Genomic DNA, 12,466 nt, shown 5'->3' with positions numbered 1-12,466 from the left:
TTTTCGTCCTCGATAGTTCATGCGATATTTAAACCAAAATCATAGAGATCGTAGAATTCCTGTTTCACAACATGAATTTCTGTTCAATTGCCAAAAAAATTGCTGTCTTGTTAAGAAAAAAACTATCAACTTTTTGCTTTCAGTGGCAAGCAGTGGATAACATGTCCTTCGTTAGCTTCCTCTTTTGCATGATATGAAGTGAGAGTGTGGTTTTAAGATGTGATGCAATAATCATTTAGTCAATTTCAAAAATTTAATTTTTTAAAAATATGTTGATTAAATTGAATGCAATAAACAATGTTCCCTAATCTTTTGCACAAAGTAGTATGTGTCGCTCGTTGGTGTATTTTGTTCTTTGAGAAAAGGGTGGCTTTTTTTCTATTTGACCGACTTACAGTAACCTGTTCTTCGGACTGATGTGCCTTGATAATGATGATCTTATTAATTGGGGGTTGCATTATGCAAGTGTTCATTTTAGAGTTCTAAATAAACAAATATATACTCAATGATCTCTTTTGGGGTTTTTTAGTCACGAAGTTACTCATAGCCTCATTGCCATCCATAGAGGAGGTAACAAGACATATCCTGTCACATAGTTGTGATAGTTTGAATCAAAAGTGAGTGGTTAGCTAATCACATCCCCTAAGTGGTATAATGTTAACAAATTCGTCCGATTCTCCGTCACGACAAATTTCACACATGAAATGAAACCGAAACCTATATGTTACTACATGTATTATTATTAATTTCATGCAGTTTATGGCAACAAAACGTGGATGCGTGCTTCATCAATTTACAATTGTACAGTGTACAAAATACTGTGTATCGAGGTATGCATACTCATTATATATACACGTATAGCCTATTCGAGGTACGGCTGACACAATTTGAGGGCGCTATTTGCTTTTAGTAAATCCAAACGTTTGTCTCATTTCTGTACCCAAATCAAACAGCGCCCTCCTATTGTGTCTGTAAACATAAAATCGGCTAATGGGTTATTTGGCGAGGCTTGTACAGGGCGAGTCAACAAAAAAAAGCGGAACCCAAACCCCCAAAATTATATTTCATATTGGAAAAAAATATGTAGCATCAAACATAATAATGACTGGAAAGCCAATTTCATTAGCTACTTTTTTGCAATAAAGACCAATTATGTCCGAGAGCTAATTTTTGACCAAGACATAATGGAGCAAACGAACGTAATCATAACACTTCTTTAAAAGGCATCCGATTTGAAATGCCATTCCGTCTATACCCTGCCATCGAAATATATTTGATTGCTGTGTTCATACTAAATAATCGAAAATGAGGATATCAATTTTTCCTGAGAACAATATTGTGCAGTGTACGTGCCATTTTACAGTGTTTTATTATATTCAGTACTACAAACCCCTTTGTATATCTTGCTTTTGTTTTCCAATTGAAAATTTCGGGCTAAACCAAAATACTTCCCTTGGTGCGTGCACATATACAGTTCTAAACTTGGTGACCAAAACCTGACGCTAGATGAGAGCGTATAACATGCTATCGGGGGCGTAAATCCCGGGGGTGGAGATGCGGGATATATATCCCCCTCCCCCTCTTTGTTTTGACCAGGGGATTGGCTATTGGATCGTCCCCCACGTCGACCACAAGAGGGCGCCTTACTACATTTGCACAGGTTTTTTTTCAAAAACAGTATTTTCGGGCATAGTTTTACCTTCAATATAAATACCTTTAAAACAGTTAACACATTCATATTCGTCGAGAGCCCGGTTGATAAAGACCTGTTGGGTTTCTCCCCTTAAATGTATACAAATGTATATGTACTTTCACCGATGAATCCCTGAATCTGACTTTTCAAGCAAACGGGATTGGTATTTTTATTCAGTATTAAGATCAGAATTCCTCAGTTTGTTCTATTTACGTGCATTTATTTATTTTTTTCGTTCAGCAGATAGTCCAAAGGCAGGAAAGGGTAAGAGGTATACCGATGATGAACCATAATAAGATGGAGAGCTTTCAAACTTTGATTTTGTTTTCGTCTTTTCGTTTTATTGTTGTTATTACCATTCTACTAGTACCCAATGCTGGTTAAATTTACCCTTATTCAAGGCAGAATAAAGAGAAACTCTGCGTATTCAGTCTTTTTTTCATTATTAAATTCGATGGACTAAATTAAATTTTTCGATTGACTACCACGAAAATCATGGATTTCCCCCCAAACAAATTCGTCAAAAGTCTTAGAATAGAAGATGAAATTTAATTTGAGCTGTCACGGTGCTCAGTTTAAGAAGCTGTTTAAGAAAAGCAGGCCTATGGTATAGTTAGGTTCTTGGAGAGTCCATGATATGTATAGCACTGTATATTCGTTTCGATATCCGTCCCCGTAAATCCGTGCCGACGACTGGGGGGAGTAACTCCCCCTAAAATTCTAAAACCATCCCTACGTACCAAACTTCAAAAAGCGGTTAGCGAGAGGGAGGGGGGCTGAACACCATCCGTCACTCTACGTAGCACTGCATGAAGACAGATCAGCGACATGAGTGCTATTGCTGTTTATGAGCATTTTACCTCATTTACCGACTTTATGAGTATACAGTATAGTAGTTGATATTTTCCTGTCGATTTTTTTAATTGGCTACAATTTCTTTCTGTTTTTTTTTTTTTTTTTAATATTCACTACTTGTTGGGGATGATCCAATGACCCACCCTTACCCTCAAAAAGTTGGGGGAATCTCCAAGGGATTTACACCCTTGTCCGTTCCTTCGAATCACCCCGAACTCTTCCAAATCCCATGGCATAAGCGTCGCCGTAACTTTGTCCAGAGGCAGCTATGATTATTTGACACTTGGGGCGCTGTTCAACTGTAAACGAAGCCGTATACAGGGCACGGATCTGATAGTACATAATATTTCAAGACACCTTTCCGGTGGTTTTGTCAAAATTTCAGAAAATTTAACAGTTCCAAAATTACTCAGACAATCTTGTTCCCCCACCCCCGGCTCCGCACAAGTGAACCCCCCCCCCCCCCTGTTCTTCAATCCTCTTGTCTGCACTGTTACCACCTTATAGAATGCAAGGAGAAATACCGAGGTACCGAGGTTGAAAGAGAATCCAATGCAGTAATTAGTTCCCTTATCATTTCAGGGGAGAAACCTGCTGGTACATCATCCAAACGCTTTGGATCCCTGAGATCTTCACTTGGCGTCGGCTATATTCATGCATGATAATCTGCAAAGCCTTGTAATTATTTGACTGCACTGGTAAAGTCCTCTTAATTAAATAATTGTACTTCCTAAGGTAGAATGTGACTCATTCATTAAAAATGTTGATTGAAACAAAACGAATAGGGCGCGAGAGAAGATATTCACGTACAAAATAATGACCGAGTTAAAGAAGTGTCCCCGTGCTCTTAATTTTTTCCCTAACAAACTTTGAATGTGTTTGTTTTAATACTGTGTTCAGGAAAAACAGCTTTGTTTCTGATTTCAGGCGTCTGCAGCCCTCGCAAAAGGACGTTTTTGTTTTGCGTGTAAATGAACCCGCCCTCCAAGAGCCAAGTCATTGTCAAGCCGCAAATAATTCAAATTTTGTTAAAAACATAATTCAATAATTAAACATTGGTGGACTACCATGTCTCATTCAAAAGTGAATAACTTTCATGTCGCTATAGGTAAAAAGCATGAATATTACATTTTTTTCCGGTTTCACACTCGAAATGGATGTTTAACGGCTTTTGGTTGATTTTTCGCCATCGTAATAACATATTTAAAACAGAAAAGTATTGTTTTTTAAATAGTTTGTTAATGAAGAAAAGCCAATGCCAACAATGGCAATTAAATATACCAAGTGCTTCCCCTGAGGTGTACCTGAAAAATGAGGCTCTTCCACTTGAGGCTTATACCCCCGCCCCTCCCCCTGAATCTCTTACCTTCTCAGAACTTATGGGACTAAAAGGAGCAGCCGCAGCGTTGGTATTGTTAAAAATTTAGTGCCCTACTTCAGGAACTGAGTCTTCTTAAGCGTACCCTATTTTCGAGTTGCACCCCTCCCCCCCAAAAAAGCAATGTAAATAAACAACGAATAATATGGATAAGTACAAGCGTCGGGTGCGCGGAAGAAGGTCGTTAGGGTGAAAAACAATGGGTCAAAATGTCAAATTCGGATTTTTTTTCGGGTAGTAGATAGAGCATGGAAAAAACTTTCATTCGATTTAGATCTTCTCTCAAAGGGCTACGTAATACTGATGTTATTAACAATACAGCAAAAGTAGAAAGGGCTTTTTTTACGTGCACTTTTGGAAGTTGGTAGACTAGCGTTTGCAATATCTGTCAATATTTTCAAGACACAAATATTAATGAGGTTCTTATCCATTACGGTGTGCAGTAAACCATTGCATAAAAGCCTCCTTCACGAGTTGTTAATTAACAAATATCACCCTTTTTGCCGGCTTCCATTTGTCGATACCAAGACCTACGCCACGTCACGCCGAGTGACGCTAATGAATATGCTAATATGCCCATCATCATTGTGAGCCGTGCCGGGCCGAAATCGGTCAGCCGTAGCGCCTACGGCGCTTTGCGAACAATGCACATGGGTTGGGTCGGCAATTAATTTTTGATCGTCTTCGAAATTTTCTTTAGAGATGGTTCAAAGTTTAACACTAGTGTCCGCAATAACAGATTAAGCTGAAATTCGGAATTGCTTAGATGATATAAGTGTTCAACTCCTCGTGATATAAAAACTTCGGTAACTTCCTAGAATTTATGTAATTACATACATTTGGGAAAGTTTTCGAACGATTTCTTCCAGACTTGAAGGTCAGCTATAACAGTAACCAGTATTGACGTGAAGCTAAGAATTTCTTCTTCATTTAGAATGTAACATTTCATTCATACCGAGCATATTTTCTGAGAAACACGACGTTCAAAAAGGCCATGTTTTGGGGGGTTCACGAATTTCAATGCTCTGTTACAGTGTCTTAGTACGTAATCGGATTAGCTTTCTCTGACAACGACCGACGCTTTGCCGTAGCAACCATATGGCTGCCATTGGTCGATACTAAGACCCACGCCAAAACACGCCGAGTGACGCTAATGAATATGCTAATCTACCATACCCGGTCAACCGTAGCGCCTATGGAGCTTTGCTGAGCAATGCAGGTCGGTTGTGTCAACAGAAAATCCTCGTCGAAATTTTCCATGGAAATGGTTCTAGTTGGTATACTAGCATTTGCAACAACAGATTAAGCTGAAATTCGGAATATTCTTAGATGATATAAGTGTTGAACTACTCGTGAATTAACAACTTGGACAGATTCCTAGAAATTGAGGTTAATACATGCATTTGGGGAAGTTTTCGAACGATTTCTTCCAGACTTGAAGGTCTGCTTTACCAGTAACCAGTATTGACGTTTCGGCATCGATGACCGAGATTTTTTTTTCTCTGACATGAAGTTTAGAATGTCGTCTTCCGTAATAATTTAACATTTCAATCACACTGAGCATATTTCTGAGTAACATAACGTTCAAAATGCCATATTTTTTTTGGGGGGCGCATGGATTTCACTGCTCTATTGTAGCGTCTCATCGGATTAGCTTTGCCTAACAATGCCAGAAGATAATGCCTAGCAACCACATGACTGTTTCAATACAAAATAACTCCAAAAAATGGATGGCAAATAATTTCATCAATTTAAGAGGAGTAGAAAAATGCACAAAATATGTTCACCGGTAACATTCGTTTCGTGGGCCCTTTTCAGTAGGCTTGTTATATTTTGGTAGTTATACTTATACCAAAACAATGTAATCATTTGGACATATATGTAGATCACGGGCTTCGGTAGTGGTGTATCTAAGGGAAAAGTGCACACACGTCCCACTAGAGGCATGTGCCTTACGTGCGTTCCTCACCAGCTCAGAATTCAGAGGAGGTTAAGAGAAGGGTGTTTTTATTAATTGGCAAAAACCCTTGAGTTTCCCACTCCAGAAAACGCAAATTGGACCCCAGTCACGTCACTGTCATACTTTCTTTTTCAATCCCCTCGTCAAAGTTTTAGTTTTTCTGTTTCTTCATCGGTCACAAACTGAAGCCAGTTACAGTTGAATTAGCAGCAACACATTTCTGTTAATCACATTTCTGTTAAAATATAAAATACTTACAATTTTGAAAAGTGCATGGAGAGAGTTTATTTCCAAAGTAAACTCCGAAATTGTAATTAATATAATACAAGCGAGAAAACGGACAAAAAGATAGAGAAAAGTCCATACCCGAAACCCTCCCCCCGCCATTTTTAATACCTGAGCAATTCTAGGGAATTCTTCATCATCTTGTGCTAAAGTATCCGTCAGAACTCTTTGATGCAAGACGCGCATTAATGTGCGATTCCAATATCACTTTCTATACTTAATCTTTCATTGATCATGAAGTCGTTCAGACAAGGTCATTATTGATTAACAAACACTTTTTCAAATTACCATACGTAATCCTTGCCAGTGTTTTTCCTGGCATGAAAGCTTATGAAAGCCAGTGCCCATGAACACTTCGTTCGCATACCTGTAATAATTACTGGCAGGAAGATCAGTAGAAATGCACTCACTACTATGGTATCCCTAACACTGCCTGGAAGAGACCCAGGGCCGACCTCGCAAACCCTGGTTGCGCCAGCTAGAAGTTGGCCACAAGACACGAGCGCAACAGCTGTGGCAGTCTGCATCTGATCGCTCGGTACGTCCGGGCGGCCCAAAGTCCCCATGATGGATTGGGAGAATGATGATGACGGTAGCCCGACACAAAAATTGTTAATGTGGATTATTGGTGGGCCTAGAAGGCCAGCATACAGTCCTCTTTGCTGACTGACTGACTGACTCCCCGACTGGCTCTCGACTGACTGACTGACTCCCCGACTCCCCGACTCCCCCGACTCCCCGACTGACTGACTGACTGACTGACTGACTGACTGACTGACTCCCCGTCAACTTGTGAATTAGACTTCCTTCAGTATCACCCCTTCCACAACGTTGACTCGGATGACCTCTTCAATGGACACAATAAGTCAGGGACCAGCTTTACTAGGCTTTTTTCTTTTCCTTCTTTGCATTTTTTTGGCAAGGCTTGTTGTTTTTCAACGGCACCGCATCCCTCACATTACACACTTTTACAGCATATAATTATTGTCTCAACATCAAAATGAACCAGAGGTTTGATGTTTTTGTTTTTGTGACAAACGCAGCAGGGTGATAGGGGCTCGAAAGTTTTTCATTGGTCATAGTCCTTTTCGGTTGTAAAAATTGGTTATGCAAAAACAGGAACGCAAATTATTGATCTTAAAACCCCTTTCCGATTTAACAACTTCTTCATTTAAACAACACATTCCTTGGGATCGATATATTTCATTTTACATATTATTTACACGGGACTTCCGGTTTGATGACGTCATCAGTTTTATATGTGCTATAGAATACTGATTCGGTTTAGAACGGTTACATAATTCAAAATAAAATGAAATGAACGTATCGAAATATTAAAATACAAGAACGTTTAAAAATGTGTACAATTTGTTATAGAGGTAAATTCCGGTTTGATGACGTGACAGCATTAGGATGCCTGATGTTATTTTGGGCAACGCTAATCGCGAATGGGTACTAATCGCAAATGGGTACCGAATAGTGAAAGTTATTATTTATCTGACATCAAATGATATCCAAATAAAAGAACAATTTTCGATTCAATGTGTCTGGTGTGTTTGCTTTTCAAAATACAATATAAAATAATTTACAGTGTTTTTTTTTTTAAATAGACTAGTGGACTTTGTAAACATTGTTACATTGATACAAATTTAACTTGACCTTGGGGACGAAGTGCCGGCTTGCTCGTTGAAACCAAATATGCCCTCAGACACACACGGATAATCTTACCTAATTACCAGATGTGTATTCACTGAAGTAATTGTATATATTTAATTACCTTTCATTCTGTGAAGTGTTTGTTTTCGAATTGTTGGAATGCGACTCTTTTTGTGCGGATAAAGATGACGTATAACGCGCGTAAAAAGGAAAGGAAAACTCCGATAGATAGCCTTCAAGAGGATGAGCCTGGTAGCCAGGGAAAATTTCATCAATTTTCCGAGGGCATAGGCTGGTTTCCGCCGCATCTAGTTTGTACTAATAATTGTGCATTTCCAATTAAGCGGAACGTGCGTGCCAGGTTGTTCAACATGTCACTTTCAGACAGATTATTTATAGGCATATAGATGTACGTGACCGTAATTCAATGCAATTGAAGCTGGCAGAGTCATAAACAACTGAACACACGTGTTACTTTCACCAAACAAGCGAAATTAGATAGCCCATAGGGAATTTACAAATATAATTATTTTCATCACAATTGTCTTTCTCTAAGCACTTTTTATCCTATATTTCATCCGTAAAATATATTGTTCATATTATTTATACATCCTGGGTTAAATTAAGAATTGGTTCTTAATGCCTGAGAGTTGCGATATTATGGTGATGCAAAGTTTACCAGTACAAACTCATTTCATTCTTCTTCTTTTTTTAATAGATTTTGGAAAAATAGCTTTCGTTTTAAACAAATTAACATTTTAATTAAACCTTTATTCGCATCAACTCACCAAGTTCATCATCATTTATATGTGTATTTGTTTTTGTTCATTTGGCCCATTAATGCGATCATTATGGAAGAACATTGAAGGCTGATTTATTGACATTTTGGAGACAATTTCTTCGTCGTTCACTGAGAAATATTGCCATCAAAATAGCCGAGAGGAAATTGTCAAGAAACCCAAATTGTAGCTTGAAGCCTGAAAATGTCAAAATGCACATATGAAATTATTATTTCATTGTTCATTTACATGCCTGTGGATCGACCACGTTGTAGCCGCGTCCTTCGCAATTCAGCTTCTCAGCTGCGAGTACGGATGATTAGCCTCCCAAATTATTATTATAATTATTTCTGCAGCACCACCAATGAAACGCCTACAAAATCCATTGCACAGAACTCCAGTTGCCAAATACCTGTTTTAACACGAAATGTCCATGAGCGCATGGCCAATAAACGCAGCGTGCTGTTATTGGTTTAATTGCATCACGTGGTCACGACGTCACGACATCTGCATCAAGCAGCACGAGTAGATGCTATGTAAGGTCTCCCTTGAGGCTGAATCCACTCACATCGTTGGAATTCATCGAACGATAATCAGCTAGTCATCTTCCATACCGTGCTGACTTGAAGAAAACCACCCTCTCCACGATACGACATGTCTGCTTTTACCTGGCTGTGTGTGTTTCTGTTGGTTGGGTTGCTGAACGCGCCCATCAAAGGCAACATCCCGCCAGCCGGCGGGGAGGTAGAAGGTTTGTAACAGCCTTGAAGGGGTGCTTTTCTATGTTTTTGCATTTTCCCCTGGACAATACTTTTACGTTTCTGCCTGGTCAAAATCTGTCAAAAAGTTAAATTTTCATTGAACGCTGACAAACAGCCCAGTGCAACCCTACATAGAAGTATTTTGTACAATACAAAAACAATTTGCCGATGTTTTTTTTTTTTTGAGTTTCACTATGGGCATATGGGGAAATGGGAAAAATTGGGAAATGTCACTAAAAAAAATAAATTAGTGAAAATGTATTGGACCAATATTGAAAAAAAAAAATGTTAATTTAAATATTTGGTCATATGAAGGACCCAGGCGAAACAGTTTGGCACATATTGGTATATACATGTACGTATCTTATACTAAGACTAAAACCAAAAGAAAAATGATCACTGTATTTTGTTTTCTTTCTTGAAGATCACAAAGAGGAGTCCCGTGGCATTGCATATCACCCAGGTAATACGACAATTGCATGGTCATATATTATCTTTCCAAAGTGGCGGATCCGGAATTTTCCAAAAGGGGGTTGGCTGGGGTGTCGAATTCCAATATTTGCTCATTTGGAGGCGGGGTGGCGGATGTATTGCAGTCAACGCATAACAAGACCAAAAGGCGTGAATGCTAGCACATAATTAACGTTTTTGTGAAACTGAGCGATGACACATCTGGGGTTTCTTTATCATATTGTAAAGAATAAAATCTTGTAATTTGAAGGGGCTGGGTTATCATCCCAATGAACCCCATTGGGTGCGTCTTTAGTAATTCAGTAATTGTTTTATAATAATACAAAATAAGTAATAATGTGTGTCGCTGATATAGCGCTTTCCGCCAAAGTTATAAGTCTCATAAAAGCGCTTCATTATTATCGTAGTCATCTACAAGTCTTGTTAGCCCTCGGCATGTATCCATGTGACTGCACACTGGAATCACTTGGTATAATTTTGATATTAGGAAAGTCTTCATCTGCGAACAGTATCTGATTTTTGGTATTGATTGTTCCCCGACAGCGGTTGATGAGATAGTGGAACTGGGAGAAGAGCTTGGGGAGTGTTTGATGTACAAGGACAAAGATTGTCTCTTGAGTATGTACGCTGATGATGTACTTGTAGTACCGGATGGCCACGCAGCATACGAAGGAATTGAGAGTAAGACCATTATAAGTTGTAATAGCTCAAAATACTTATAAATTTGATTTGATCTGATTTCCGTGCTGATGGGGGATGGGCTATTGATTCATCCACAACACTTTTCGTGATAGGAAAAATCCGGATTTTGAGGTATTTTTCGAACATCCCAACATCCCAACAACCCAAATGTATTCAATAGCATTGAAAAGTGGAGAAACAAAGTACAAGGGCTTTTAAAATGCGCTGTTTTGATGTAAGCGCGAATATACATATTGATATAGGCTACGTCTATCCTGAGCGCACCCTAATGTAATGTGGTGTCCAGCCCCCCCCCCCCCCCCAAACTCGCCGGCACAGATTTACGCCACTGGACAGGTCTGACAGGTTTACGAATTTAAATGGTAACATGATGTGTATTATTGTTAGTGACTGAATCTGAATATATAATATAATTCTGGCATCCATCTTTATAGAAATGCTCAGTTTCCGGTTATCACGTTTACATCTGTTCCGGACCATTACGTCCGTTTATTCCATAATGTCCGACGGCTGATTTTGACCAAGACACAAATGTCTTGTGCCTTGGTATTTTAGTATCAGGTATTTGAGAAAACACGTAAACAAGTCTAGAAATTACGTGCAATTTTGTCATCCACTGTCATGATGCTTTACGAATGTCGAAAAGGTTTATTAAAAGGAGAGTTGAAACCACCTGTTTAATTGTATCAATAATTTCAGATGTGGAGCAAAACCTTGGGTGGCTGGAGTATGTTGACGTGATCAAGCATCCGGCCGAGCACATTGAACCATTGGGACCCAGCGGGGATTACGTACTTGAAGTGCATGCTCAAGACAGTATACTACCGGATGGAAGCCACAAGAAGGGAAAGTAAGTCAAAGTGAAGTCACATTTATCGAAACCTTGATAAAAAATATATATAAGATTTAATCTAATAGCTAACACGGAGGTGATTAATGACTTGTTTGTGTTTGAAAAGTAAATGAACCTTAGATAGCATGCAACATCAAAGGACAATATCACTTTAAAATTCGACTCCGCTACGACATAGTTGTGCAATGGTGCACGTACGGTGCTTCTATGAGTTTGGAAAGTGACTTGTGTATGAGTGTGAGTCCCCGGATGGAATTAAGCGTGGGCGATTTTTTTTCTCTCTAAACAACATCTGCATAACATGGTTGTTGAGCGCCCTCTACGACCCTGTTATGATACTTACGCAGGTATGATATTATTACCATGAATTTCAAGGACTTGTTGAGCAGCTCGATAGCTCATTCGGTAGATTCATGGGTTCAAAACATCATTTTACTCATTTTTTTCCTTCTTTTCTTTTCTGAGGCTTTGGATAATTTTTATTTAAAAAGGAAATAATCCGAATTTCATTACGTTCGAATTAGGTTTTTTTCTTCGTATTTAATTTTTGTTCATGTTTTTAAGAGAAGTAAAGTCCAAAACGTCATAGTTTACACCATATGCGGATGTCGTTTGGTGAAAAAAAAATCGTGGGCGGGGAGGGGGGGGGGCACGTCACTTGACCAAGCGGTACATACATCCCAGAGCTGGGTAGAGTGATCAAGTGAGGGTGATGCATTGTGCTATATAAAACTGTCGGTGATTAGCCACGTGGTTGTTCACGTGATCAGAGGAGAAAGATCAGCATACCTATAAAAACATAAACGGTTTTTGATGTTATTTATCCGTGTCCACAGGACTACTCTTATTTGGAAGCGAATTGATGGGGAGTTCTACGTCATCTTTCAGATGAGCAACGACGAATACTAAGGAAACATGTCTGTCCACGGAGCAACGGCATAGCTACGGGGAGGGAGGGCGTAGGGGAAGGGGGGCACGCTCCTACTTATTTCCCATAATTACCTTTTTCACGTTTTGTTTCACGAAAACACAGTTTTTCGCGATTGGCTGTTGGTGTTATCGTCCCATGGAAA

The 12,466-nt window shown here is 39.1% G+C and overlaps 1 protein-coding gene across 1 annotated transcript; it reads left to right on the top strand.

The window, feature by feature from the left end:
- Positions 1-9,156: 9,156 nt before the first annotated feature.
- On the top strand, positions 9,157-12,466 carry LOC119729765. Its single transcript, XM_038202505.1, has 5 exons — positions 9,157-9,357; positions 9,792-9,830; positions 10,382-10,519; positions 11,240-11,390; positions 12,230-12,466. The coding sequence occupies exons 1-5, from the start codon at positions 9,261-9,263 to the stop codon at positions 12,300-12,302; spliced, it is 498 nt and encodes a 165-aa protein (XP_038058433.1). The 5' UTR covers positions 9,157-9,260; the 3' UTR covers positions 12,303-12,466.

Source organism: Patiria miniata, unplaced genomic scaffold (genome assembly GCF_015706575.1).
Source record: "Patiria miniata isolate m_02_andy unplaced genomic scaffold, ASM1570657v1 HiC_scaffold_21, whole genome shotgun sequence".
Lineage (NCBI taxonomy): Eukaryota > Metazoa > Echinodermata > Asteroidea > Valvatida > Asterinidae > Patiria > Patiria miniata.
Note: the sequence above shows the minus strand (reverse complement) of the source record. Positions and strands in the feature narration are given on the sequence as shown.